General features: G+C 40.0%; 1 protein-coding gene across 2 annotated transcripts in view; it reads right to left on the bottom strand.

Annotated features, from left to right (window-relative positions):
• The window catches only part of DYNC1I1 (dynein cytoplasmic 1 intermediate chain 1), a 389139-nt gene that overhangs the window by 304395 nt on the left and 70354 nt on the right, over nt 1–14390 (bottom strand). Inside the window, exon 5 of one of the 2 annotated variants that reach the window (XM_055420462.2) lies at nt 13031–13090. The exons of the other annotated variant lie outside the window; for it this stretch is intronic. Within the exon in view, the coding sequence (XP_055276437.2) occupies nt 13031–13090 (60 nt within the window). The remainder of the gene's footprint in view (nt 1–13030; nt 13091–14390) is intronic. 2 annotated transcript variants of the gene reach the window in all.

Below are 14390 nucleotides of genomic sequence, written 5' to 3'. Positions count from 1 at the left end.
GCTCCTCTGTCCATGGGATTCTAAAGGCAAGAATACTGGAGCGGGTTGCCATTTCCTCCTCCAGGGGATCTTCCTGACCCAGGGATGGAACCCATGTCTTCTGTACCTCCTGCACTGGCAGATGGATTCTTTACCACTGTACCGCCTGGGAAGCCCTTACCAGATATATTATTTGTAAATATTTAATATCATTCTGTGGGTTGCCTTCTCGCTTCCTTAATGATGCCTTTTGAAGAACAAAAGTTTTAAATTTTAATGATGTTCATTTATTTTTCTCACTAGCTGCTAGTGCTTTTTGTGAATCCAAGAAACCACTGCCCAATCCAAGGTCACAAAGGTTTAGAACTCTACTTTCTCCTAAAAGTTATATAGTTTTAGCTCTCACATTTAGGTCTCTGGTGTGTTTTGAATCAATTTGGCATATATGTGAAGTAGGGGCTCAACTTCATGCTTCTGTATGTGGACATCCAGTTGACTCATGCTTAATTTTTCTTAATGCTCAGTGGCAAGACTGTACAGGGGAGAAGAGGAAGGCTTTGCCATGAATACTGCTCCTTGTTGATGCCCATGGGCCTCAAGCACTGGCCAGCTCTGACTATATGAGGACAGGATTCAAGAGGAGGGACTTCATCACCTGAGAGCTTTCCAGGGATCATGAACACTTTCAGAACACTGAGCACATCACCCATCCCTATCACTAGCATCATCGAGTTCCTCCTAAATCAGTTAGATACCATACGACTCTTTCTGATGCTCTTATTTCAGACCAAGTGAATCAGAGGCAGCAAACCTGATGTCCTGCATTTCATACTCAAGGTAAGTGAAGGAAACTGCACTGATATTACGATACTATCTACTGGACTCAAAAGGGGACCCGATAATATCGGAGATCTGGCTCCACACTGCTACAAGTATAAAGCAAGAAGGCTACTGTGGGAATTTCGCAGATGCTATCAGCTAATCCTCAAAGATGCACTTACATCAGAGTTGATGATTCAGTTTCTGACCCATCACCAATACTGGGAGTAGACAAGACCCACATTAGTAGACTTTTCTTTTAATGTCACAGTACAAGAGGCACAGAAAAGCCACAGTAAGAATATACCAAGCATCTAAGAAACAGTTCAAATTTTACAAACTGTGAATCACAAAAGACTCTATAACAGGCCTGCGAGGAACAGTCTCAGAGTGTTCAGGGACCGGAAATTATAAAGTTGAGGATATACTGGTTAAAGCTGGTGGCAGGAGTGTGGGCAGCAGATAAAGTGGCAGTCTGGAGCTTGGATTGGAAGCCAGTGTGCGGCCCTCAGCAGCCAGAAAATACAAGGGTCACTGTACTGATGGGCAGTCTCTGGAGCGGGGAAGAAACCTGGAAGTCAAGCAGACAAATAAATAAAGCGGATGTTCCAGAGATAAGGAGCAACTTAGCCAGATGCCAAGGCAGATCAAGGCCAGGGAATAAAAGCACGTCTACACTGGTTTCAGACTCCACCCTGCTGGGTTTTTATTCACACTTGCTTGCATGTGGGTGTTTCATCCCCAACAGACACTAAGAGTGCTGCCAGTGACTTTGTCTCCTAGTGCTGCTCACAAATTCCCTGAGGTTTCTCAAAGAGTCCCTTAAGACAGTGAGAGTGGTAGTGGTCCCACTTTCTACTTTGTCCAAAAATGGTATGTGGGCACTTACGCTGTTCTTGACAATCGGCACAGGAACTCTTTGAGCCAACATCATGATCAGCACCCACACACCATTTCTGAGGCACAGAACCAGGCCAGCTCCTTGCAATACAGAGGACAGGGAGACTAAACAAAATAGCAAAAAAGCAAATGGGAATGAAAGGTAACAGAGAATAAGAGCCAACATGGGCGATTCACATCATAAGTGGGACAGAAGAGTACAACAGGCAGGTTACTACGCCTGCGGGTAAATGAAACAAGTTTCACTGAGAACTGAAGGCCTGATGTGAGTCTTGAAGGAGCGGGAAGACTCAGTCACGTAAAAAGGAACGAGGTGGTGTTCTAGGGAGCAGATGCCTAGAACAAGATCTAAAGACTGACTTCATATTTGACACCCGGGAGACCAGGTTTTCAGAACAGGAGACCTAGTTGAGTAACAGCAGAAGATAAATTTAGAGAGTAGCACTAAGGCCAGATAATCTGAGGGTTTTAAATCTCAGGCTAAAGAATTTGAACTTTACATTGCAGACAATGAGGAATTATTGAAAGTTACTTAAAAAGTGACAGCTTCAAGGTGACATTTAAAATGAAGCAACTATGCGTAGAGGGCTTCCCAAGGGGCACTGTGGTCAAGAATCTGCCTGCCAATGCAGTAGGAGGAGATGCAGGTTTGATCCCTGAGTCGGGAAGATGCCCTGGAGGAGGAAATGGCAACCCACTCCAGTATTCTTGCCTGGGAAATCCCCTAGACAGAGGAGGCTGGCGGACTACAGTCAGAGGGTCATAAAGAGTCGGACAGGGCTGAGCACACACGCAGACTATGTGAAGAATAGAGTCTGAATCTCCCTCTTTGACAAATGAGCAACCAGGCTATGCGGGGGGCCCTAGTAAGCTAAATGTAAAGGAAAGGGGGAATTGAAAATGGACCTTCCAACAGATAATGGGTGGCTTCAGTAACTAGAGAGCCCAGATGAAGCATTAATTCAAAGCGGGGCAGCCAGAGGCATGACTCCTGGAGCTGCAACCCTCAGTGTAGACAATGTGGAGACAAGGTCCAGGGCGATGAGAAAGCGCTGAGAGCTGATGCCACTGGGAACAGGAAGGAAAGGCTGTAGACAGGTGATGCTGGAGCAGAATTAGGGCCGCTCACTTGGTACAGAGGGTGAAGGAAAAGGAATAAATGGAGATTATGTCAAGGCTTCATGCCTTACAGGAAGAAAGTAAGCAGTGTAACTGGAAGACAATGGGGAATCCCAAGAAAGATCTGCTTTGGGATAAAAATGAGGAGCTCAGTGGATGAGTGTATGAGTGAGGAGTTTTCCAACTATATGAAGCTTAAGAACAAAGCTATGGAAAAAAAGGTAAAGGAGAAAATGTGGTCCTGTAACCACCTGCCTAGAGACACATGAGAAAATGCTGCATCCACAGAAGGAAAGCGCCGAGAGTGCGAAGGGCACAGAAACTCAGGAACCGCGAAAGAAGCTGCTAAAAGTGACAAAAGGTCAGCTTGCTTTCCCAGCACTGTATGCTGGTGTCATAAGGTGTGTGACGTCTCCAGGACTGGCTCCTAGAGTTGTGAGTGGGACTTCACACAGAGGGAAGGTGGAGATGGGGTGCCACACCTTCTGAAATGAGCCCAGCACCGCAGCCCCCTCACATGCAATGCATCCTCTGTGTTCACAGTGGGTGTTTTTCTCCCAGGGCTGAGAAGCAGCGTGATGGTTGACCTTTGCTGATTACCTCAAGAAGGATCTGTTTCCATTATCTATGTTCACATTCAAAAAATCATTCCAGGAAGTATTTATTTCATTTCCATGATATTTGCTTCTTACTGTGCAGAGCTATTGGCTTGGCAGCTAAATTATTTCTCCTCAACAGAAGCAAATGTCAAGTCTGGTTCAGTCAACAGGCACAGTTAAATGGTCTGCCTTCAACTTCAGCACACAAGTTAACCTTGCAAATTCCCAGGATGGGAAAAAAGTCAAAATAGTCATGCTTATACAGAGCTTGGCAATATTGGTGGGAGCTGTGTTATCAAGTAGCCACTTTATAAAGGAAATTGAAAGTTTAGAATTATAAGATCAGCTGGTATAAAAATGTGTTCTCTCCAATACTGCATATAAATGACAACAATGATATGAAAATTTTATAGACTGGCCTTTAATTGACTTAATACTGATGAACAACCTTCTGCAGAAGTTGTAATATAAAGACATCCTGGAATGTGATGTCAAGTGGGCCTTAGAAAGCATCACTACAAACAAAGCTAGTGGAGGTGATGGAATTCCAGTTGAGCTATTTCAAATCCTGAAAGATGATGCTGTGAAAGTGCTGCACTCAACATGCCAGCAAATTTGGAAAACTCAGCAGGGCCACAGGACTGGAAAAGGTCAGTTTTCATTCCAATCCCAAAGAAAGGCAATGCCAAAGAATGCTCAAACTACCGCACAATTGCACTCATCTCACATGCTAGGAAAGTCATGCTCAAAATTCTCCAAGCCAGGCTTCAGCAATACTTAAACTGTGAACTTCCAGATGTTCAAGCTGGCTTTAGAAAAGGCAGAGGCACCAGAGATCAAATTGTCAACATCTGCTGGATCATGGAAAAAGCAAGATAGTTACAGAAAAACATCTATTTCTGATTTATTGACTATGCCAAAGCCTTTGACTGTGTGGATCACAATAAACTGGAAAATTTTGAAAGAGATGGGAATCCCAGACCACCTGACCTGCCTCTTGAGAAACCTGTATGCAGGTCAGGAAGCAACAGTTAGAACTGGACATGGAACAACAGACTTATTCCAAATAGGTAAAGGAGTACGTCAAGGCTGTATATTGTCACCCTGCTTATTTAACTTATATGCAGAGTACATCATGAGAAATGCTGGGCTGGAAGAAGCACAAGCTGGAATCAAGATTGCCAGGAGAAATATCAATAACCTCAGATATGCAGATGACACTACCCTGATGACAGGAAGTGAAAAGGAACTCAAAAGCCTCTTGAGGAAAGAGAACGAGGAGAGTGAAAAAGTTGGCTTAAAACTCAACATTCAGAAAACAAAGATCATGGCATCTGGTCCCATCACTTCATGGAAAATAGATGGGGGAACAGTAGAAACAGTGTCAGACTTTATTTTTTGGGCTCCAAAATCACTGCAGATGGTGATTGAAGCCATGAAATTAAAAGACGCTTACTCCTTGGAAGGAAAGTTATGACCAACCTAGATAGCATATTAAATAGCACAGACATTACTTTGCCAACAAAGGTCAGTCTAGTCAAGGCTATGGTTTTTCCAGTGGTCATGTATGCATGTGAGAGTTGGACTGTGCAAAAAGTTGAGTGCAGAAGAACTGATGCTTTTGAACTGTGGTGTTAGAGAGTCCCTTGGACTGCAAGGAGATCCAACCAATCCATCCTAAAGGAGATCAGTCCTGGGTGTTCACTGGAAGGACTGATGCTAAAGCTGAAACTCCAATACTTTGGCCACCTCACATGAAGAGCTGACTCATTGGAAAAGACCCTGATGCTGGGAGGGATTGGGGGCAGGAGGAGAAGGGGACGACAGAGAATGAAATGGCTGGATGGCATCACCGACCCTATGCACACGAGTCTGGGTAAACTCCAGGAGTTGGTGATGGACAGGGAGGCTTGCTGGGCTGCGATTCTAGGGGTCGCAAAGTGCCAGACACGACTGAGTGACTGAACTGAACTGAAAGCTATAAAATTACAGAAATCTTCAAGTCACTGAATACCAAAGTGTAAGCGTTCATCCTTCCCTACTGGCCATATTAATTTTTCTGAAATGGAACAGAAGAGGAATATTATTTTATGAAAATCCAGTTGTGAGCACAGAACAGAAAATATCCTATAATTGCTTACTCGAGGTTCTTGAGGGCAGAGAACAAAGACCAGCAGGTAACAACTTTTCAAGAAATGTTTGGGGACTCGGTAAACAAAGTACTTTTTCCCTCTCTTGTGCTGAAATTTTGACTGGATCTGTTAAAATCAATTTATCAAAGTTTTCATAGGTCAGAATTCACTGTATATTTAAAGATTCTGAAATGCATTTTACTATTTCCTTTTGATACACACACACACCCCTCCCAAGCTGCTGTTCCATATTCCAGTTTCTCTAGAAAGTATGATTAGGTATTACTGAAAAGGCAGAGACTATCAGTTGGATCAAGAATACAACCCATATCATTCTCAAGAAAATTCCAGGCACTGTCATATGGGAAACCTTAAAAATTAATTCAATTCAGAGATTTAAACATAATACAAAATAATTTCTGACAAAATATGGAGAATAAGCTTAAAGAGGGGTACTTCATCAAAAGCCAATGAGGTTATTACTATTCTGCTAGGCAAATGAAAAATAACTTTAAAACATGCAAAGATCTCTAGAACTGGCAGGTGAGATCTTCTCAAACACCTCCCACCATCTGAAGGATATGCGTTTTTCTGGTGCCTTTACAGAGCTGGTTTAAATTCTGTTCTTAACCAGAGGGATCGCTCTGTTTCACCACAGCAATTTGAGATGGTGCCTGGTGGATTCAGGAGTAATATTCACTCTCTCCTTCAGCAAAAAAGAGAGGTGAAAGAGAAGACCTTCTAACAAAGTCTCCCAAGGACTGAAGGACTCTCTAAGTTTCTCTTTGAGGTAAGAAGCAACCAAATCCTTCACAGCCTCAGGTTTTTCTCATTCTCACTTTGATTCCAAATATCTCAAAAATCCTACGAAGAGTTTAGTAATTCTAAGGCATAGAGGAAATATAACTGTGAGGCTTCCATAAAATCAGATTCCTATATATTAAGCCTAACAGTTTGGAGCGAAGGGCAACAAAACACCCTTGTTACTCACTGATTCCGACTCCTCAGTGAGAATCTCTGCCTCCCTCCCACCACTGCACCCCTTATGTTGACTCAACACAGCTCCCTAAAGAACGGCAATCTCATGGTGGAATCTGACCTAAGGTCCCTTTATAAGACAACAAGAAGACACTTAAAATACAACCCCTCCCTCAAAGCTGTCCAAATTTCAATGCATTTATCACCTGCCAGTCAGTCTAGACTTTTAGATCCTATGATCTTTTAACTTACTCTTTTTATCCTATTATTTCATTTTTTACTTTGACCATCTTCAATTCACTTAATTATTATAGTTATAGTATTTATTATATTTTATATTACAATAATTTATATCATTAAAATATTAAATTATGTTTATATAATTATATTATTAAAATATAATGTTCATTATAGTATATAATTATACTTTATTAAAATTATAAATACATAATTATACTTTATTATAATTATAAATATATAATTATTACAATTGCCTAAGAAATTTAAGTATTTGGGGTACTTTCATAAGCAGTTACTTGGTAAAAAATAAAGAATTTTTCTTTATTCACAATTTTCTTGAAGCTGTTTTTTTCTCCCTTATTCCTCTATTCTGGGACTTGTTTTGTGATCACATAGTTAATATAACAGCATACAAAAGTGACACAATGTTGGTGCTTCTGGTCAAGATGACCAGATTTATCCTCTGTCTGAAACAACTCCCTAAAAGGACAGAAATTTGAATGAAACAACAGTTTGCAAGATACTAGAGGTTAAGCAATGAAGGAAAGGGACACATAAGAGCAGAGAAACATAAGACAAGCCCTATGCTCCCTAAGTTTACTGCACTGAGAGCTTTGAGGCCGTGTGTGGTGCAGCAGGGAAGATCTCTCGAGGTTTCAGCTAATTACCTGAGGCCACCTCATGCGACGAGTTGACTCACTGGAAAAGACTCTGATGCTGGGAAAGGTTGGGGGCGGGAGGAGAAGGGGACGACAGAGAATGAGATGGCTGGATGGCATCACCGACTCTGTGGACATGAGTTTGAGTGAACTCCGGGAGTTGGTGATGGACAGGGAGGCCTGGCGTGCTGTGATTCATGGGGTCGCAGAGAGTCGTACACGACTGAGCGACTGAACTGAACTGAAGGGAAAAGCTACCTGGAGGAATTAGAGGTAAGAGTTTGGGGCACGCACAGAGAAACACAAATGTTCCTGTTTCCACCCACCCAGGCAGGAAACCCTCAAGGTTGTATAGAATACATATAAGGATCTTGCCTCAGTACCAAAATTAATTAGTCATAGACTGAGCACTGCTCCAGTCCCAACTAACAAATCATAAAAGATTTGAAAGAATCAGAGTGTTTTCAAGCGAACTGACCATATCTCAAAACAAACCTCAAGATTTATAGGAATTCCAATATATCCAATACCTAGCCAATAGTCACAATGTCTGATATTAATCAAAAATCAGCATACATACAAACAAGAAGGAAAACATAACTAAAAGGTAGAGATAAGTCAATCAATTGAAACTGACCCAGAACTAACAGATGATGGCATATCAAAACCACAATAAGATAAGCCAAAAAAGATGTACATTATAAACACTAAAGCAACCACTAAAATAATAGCATGAAGAAATATGATTAACATCAAGAAGTAGTAAAATAGAATCATAAAAAATTCAATAATACAAAAAAAAATTCAATAATACAAAAGAAAGTTCAAAAGAATATCAGGAAAGAAGAATATATAGGATAGAACACAGATATTAATATCACAGTGATTCAACTCTAACCATATCAATAATCACATTAAATGTAAATGATATAAATACTCCAACTAAAAGGCAGATAGTATTACAAAAGATTAAAAATACAAGATCCATTTATATGATGAATATAAGAAATGCACTTTCAATGTAAAGCAACAAACAGGTTAAAAAAGCAAAAGGGTGAGAAAAGATAGACCATGTTAACATATGTCAGAAGGAAGTTAGTGTGGCCCTATTAACACCAGACAAAGGAGTTTTCAGAGGAAAATTTATCACTAATGATAAAGAAGTTCATTTCATAATCATAAATGAATCAATTCATCAAAAGAGTTATAAGAATCCCAAACATTTATGTACCTAATAACAAAATTTCAAAATACACGAAACAAAAACTGACAGTATTGCAAGGAGAAAGAGACAAGTTCAAAACTGTAGTTGGAAACATCAACAGTCTTCTCCCAATAACTGTTAGAAGCCGTAGACATACAAGATATAAAAGACTGGAACATCATAATCATCCAACTTGATCTAATTGACAAATTTGGAATATTTTACCCAATAAGAACAGAATACACACCCTTTTCAAGGGCACACAGGATTTACTAAGACAGACTATACAGTGAATCATAAGTCTCAACAAGTTTAAAATGATATACAAATAATATACAAAGTATGTTCTCTAACAACAGTAGAATTAAGCTATAAATCAGTAACAGAAAGATCTCTGAAAAATCTCCAAATATGTATAATCTAAATAACACACTTCCAAACAACCCATCAGGTAAAGATGAAATAAAAAAAGAGATTAGAAAGTGTTTTTAACCAAATGAAAATGATAGCAACTACGTAAGAATCTGCAAGATGACATGAAGTTAATGCTTAAGGGAAATTTAATAGCATTAACCCCTATATTAGAAACAGCACTACACCCCTATATTTTTCTCAAATCACTGACTTCTGCTTCCACTTAAAGAAACTAAACAAAGCATATTAAATACAAATTAAGCAAATGAGAAGCAATAATTAATATCAGAGTAGAAATCAATCAAATAGAAGATAGAAAAACAAGGAATATCTATGAAACCAAATGCTGGTTATTTGAGAAGATCAATAAAATTGACAAACATCTACCATATTTATCAGAAGAAAAAACACAAGACAAAAGTTGCCAATTATTAGGAAAGAGAGAGGTAATTACAGAGTTTGCAAATAATTAAAGGATGATAAAGGAAGGTGTACACAATTTTAGGCCAACATGTTTGCCAACAGAGACAAAATAGACATGTTACTTCAAAGATCACAAACTGCCAAAGCTCACTCAAAAAAAAAAAAAAAAAAACAGATAACCTCAGTAGCTCCATTACTGCTTAAGTTATTAAATTTGTATTTTTAAACTTTTCTCAAAATAAAATTCCAAATTCAAATAGTCTCACAAGTGAATTACATTCTACCAACTATTTAAGAAATTACTACGAATTGATGTCACTAAAAGCATGATTCATAAAAGAACAAAGTTGAAAGCTGGAATCTGTCAAATCAAAAAGGTTTCCATTCTTAAAGACACTACTAAGAGAATGAAAAAGGCAGTGGCAAACTGGGAGAAAATATTTACACATTATGTTTCAGGTAAAGGATTGTGTCCCAAACTCATAAAACCTCTGTAATGTGAAAACCAGAATCTTAATTCATAAACAATAAATCCAAAAAATTTAAGCAGACATTTCATCAGAGAAGATATCACACAAAAAGATAACCTAGCACCATCAGTCGCTGGGGAAATTCAAACTAAAACCACAATGAGATATCATTACATTTCTTTAATAACGGTAAAAAGATAATTTCTCAAAAAGTCAAAACCAAGTGTTGTCAAGATTGTGGAGGAACTGAGGCTCTCATACACTACTTGTGAGGATGTATTATGGCAAAACTATTTTGAAAACGGTCTGGCAGTTTAAATGTACATTTATTATATGCTTCAGCCATTCTACTTGGTGATACTTATGCAAAAGAAATGCAAACATGTTGGCTAAAAATATTTGTACATAAGTGTTCATAGCATTTTTATTTGTAATGGAAACAACCCAAATGTACATCAAAAGTGACTGAATAAATGAACTGCGATGTATCCATACAACAAACTAGCCAGCAAAAACAAGGAAGGAATTACTGATACACTCCTACATGAATGAGTCTCCAGATAGTAATTTTGAGTAAAAGAAGTCAGTCAAAGAGCACCTGCTGCATGACTTCATTCACAATGATACTCTCGGAGACACAAACGAATGGACTGGGACAGGGAGCAGATCAGGTGTCTGGGGGCAGGGGGAGAAGCAGGAGCGAAGATGACAAAGGGGTGGGAGAAAACTTCCAGGGATGATGCCTCTGCTTATTACGCTGATTGTAGTGACAACTTCACTAATGTGAATACATTAAAACCTGTCATTCTGAATACTTCAAATGTGTGTCACTTCTTTAATGTTAATTATACTTCAATAAAGCTGTTTAAAGAAAAATCAACTGACAGAGCCAGTTATGTGTTATGGTCAACACTACGCCCAGGATCAAGAAGAGGAACTAAACCTGTCTCTGCAAAACTCTCGTTGCCTGAGATATACTTCACAAAGAGCTTCCCTGGTGGCTCAGCGGTAAAGAATCCACCTGCCAATGCAGGAGATGCAAGAGATGTGGGTTCAACCCCTGTTGGGAAGAATCCCTGGAGAAGGAAATTGCACCCCACTCCAGTATTTTTGTCTGAGAAATCCCAGGGACCGAGGAGCCTGTGAAGGCTACACAATCCATGGGGTCACAAGAGGCTGACATGACTTAGCAACTAAACAACAAACAATACTTCATAAAAATATGTGTGACAGGAAGACTGCCTGCACATAAGGACTATTTACAAGACAGAAAATTTCATTACATCAATATTTGAAATTGTAACATGACTGAAAAAACCTTCTCTCTCAAATACTCTTTGAACATTCCTTCCAAACTCTAAGACAAACCACACAAAAAAATCTCATTTCCCATTTTTCTCTGACTCACTGTGTCCACTCTGAAATAAAAATACGCTGGCAAGGTGGAAGTCACAGATATGCCATCTCCCTAGGATAATTTTTCATCTGCATAGTTAACTGAGTTTTTGCCTGGAAAACAGATAAAAATAGGAAAATTCCTAACTGTTCCACACCAACACGTATAATTTACCAATGTCACAATCTGTCTAAAAAATCTGTTAAGTGCATACTGCAAAGTCTCTGCCAGTTCTAGCCTCCTTGTTACAAAAACCACAATGAAATATTGAAGAACTACTCTCTGAAATTCCCCTGAACAGTAATATACTATATATTCATTGTTTTTCTGCTTGATTTAAGCCATATTTTTTTGGTTATTTAAATAATACAAGTGGAAATTAAACATACAGTGAACTATATAACTCAACAGCCAATAATTTAGTAGTGTTAAAAAAACAGTGTATCAGTTACCCAAAATGTTAGGATATTTCTTTGGCTTAGCAGTGTTAAGAGTCTGCAGAAAACTTTTGCGTGCATAAAGGGACACAGCAGATGGCATTTAACCTAACATAAAGATGGCCCTTCAACTTAACATGTCTACGCTACAGTAGGCACTAAAATTGACGGAAACCCACAGATACAAGCCCAGAAATCTCAGAAATTCAAATAAATAATAAATAAATGCCCACATCAGGATTCATCAGGTTATGTTTAGAAACAAAAAGTAATAGCTTTACAAAATATTGGAATAAAATCTGTTACTCACATATTGAGGTAACCAGTGGCATGTTGGTAAATGTTCAATAACTTGCTTGAGGGAAAGGGAGTAAGCCCTGGGTTAAAGTATTTGTCAGTTTCTACGGTGTAAACACCCCTACTGTGGCTGATTTCAAGATGATCTGAATTTACCAAAGCAAGTTGAATAGAAGCACATAGTCAGCGCTCCTAAGTTTGAGCACAGCAAGCACCCCACTGGAAATACCTCACGTGTGAATATAGCTAACTCTAACCCTGTAATAGAAGTAAACTAAGTTTCTAGGAATTGCCTGTGCATTTTATTCTTGGTGGAAGAATTTTCAATTCTGAAGCTACCTTTTAGCATACATTTCCACCTGAAAAAAAAAAAATGATCTTTAGGATGCGGGAGACATTATCCATCATCAAATAAACTTGAGATTTCTTAATATTGAGGCATTCAACAAATCGTATTTTTTTTTCTTTAACAGGAATCTTTATACCCTCAAACTGGATTCAAATTAAACGCTAACTGTGAGTTCCCAACAAAGTGAAAAGGCAACAAACAAGACACAACATTTTCATACTAGTTTTAGACAAAGATTAACGTAAGGTAACTCGTTAGTCAAGGGGAAGATGGTGAGGATCAAGTTAAACATATCTGTCATCACAGAACTTGTGTGCCCCACCTTGAAGCAGAGGCATGGCAGTATGCTTATAATTTTCATTCGGGGGGAGGGCTGTTTTGCAATAATAGGAATTAAAAGAGGGAGGTCAAAAGTCATCTTTTTGTGGTGTTTTCCACAAAGAGAGACTTTCTTCAAAGCGTTAACTGTAGAAGGCAAACTAACAAAAGGAAATAAACTTATCAAACTGAAAATTCAACAAAGGGGGGAAAAGCAAGAGCAACAACGGCTCCGGCATTTCAACATAACCGTAGCAAAGAAATAGTAAAAGGAGTAACAAAAGAGCAGACGTATACCCAAGTTCTGAGTCTGACTGCAGCTGGAGCACTGAGGGGTCTGTGTCCCACTGCAGGGTCCTAATCGCGCAGCACAAAGGAAAAAGAACACAGAGAGTTAACAAAAGGGGAGGGAAACAAACCAAACCAAACCATGTCACTCATCAAGGCAACAGCGCATACAATACACACACAGAACATCTCCCCACCCTGTCACCCCCACAACCCCCCGCAGCCAGGAAGACCCCGTGAAGATCAAGGGACAAGAGAAAGCGAGAAGCCGTCCTTGCTTTGGAACAACTGCTTGATACTGGAAGCTACAGTCGTTCCCATGGAAGGAAACCCAGAGCTAAATATACAAATATTCAACCATCCCCACACACCCCCTTTTCATTTTTGTTTCGTTCTATACTGAGGCATGAATGACTGCAGCATGAAAATTGCTTCATATGTACCCCAGAGCCAAGCCACACCAGGGAGCAGCAAGCATTCCCCACGCAGTGATGGCGATCAACTGCAAGGGTTCCAACGGGCCAGAGTAGAAGCATCTGGGGAGGCTGGGCCAGGCAGAGCTTGACTGCAGAGCCTGGACAGCAACTGGCTTCCGTGGGTCTAATTACAGTGCATTAGATTTCGAGGCTCATGGGTATTTCGGTGTTTCTTATGTATTACACCAACATGGTCACCGATGGCAACATCATTCGTCTCAAAAGATGCCAGGGACATCCGAACGTCTTCTAAGTACTTCACAAGAGCTAGCACAAGGTCTCAATGGTTACCAAGGTTACCAATGGTTATCAACTTCCCTTGTTATTTCTCCACCACATAAAAGGAGCTCTTCCATGAACAGAGTGCACACAAGGACCTTTCTCGGGTAGGCCCTTTAAATTTCCTCCATGGTGTGTAGTTAACAGGTGAGTCAGGCTTAAGTACCTGGGAGGCGGCCAATGGACAGCGGGGACTTTGGGGTCAGGTACCTGAGATTCAAATCTTGCCTTTGTGACTCACCAGCTCTGTGACACTGGGCTTCAGTTCTCAACCCCTGCACCCTCATGCTTACTCTGAGAGTGGTTCATGAACCAGGAGCATCGGCATCTCAGGGAACTTACTGGAAATGCGGAGACTCAGATCTCACCCAGACTCATTGACTCTGGACTACAGTTTAATAAGGCCCCAGGTGATCCGTGGGCATTTTGACATTTGAGAAGCCCGCTCAGTCTCCTTGTCTGTAAGGATTTACCATGGCTTATGCGACAGTTCATGGCCTGGCCTGCAGCTCTATTCCCAATCCATCTCTAAGGGCGGGCCTCTCCCTCACTGTGTCCTCCTTGATGTTTTTTTCTCTCACCACCTACCGCAAGGAGCACTTCCTTGTCACTCT

Source organism: Moschus berezovskii, chromosome 3, assembly GCF_049115385.1.
Source record: "Moschus berezovskii isolate FMDL1 chromosome 3, NW_MosBer_1.0, whole genome shotgun sequence".
NCBI classification, from domain to species: Eukaryota; Metazoa; Chordata; class Mammalia; order Artiodactyla; family Moschidae; genus Moschus; species Moschus berezovskii.
This window is presented reverse-complemented; position numbering and strand designations above follow the sequence as displayed.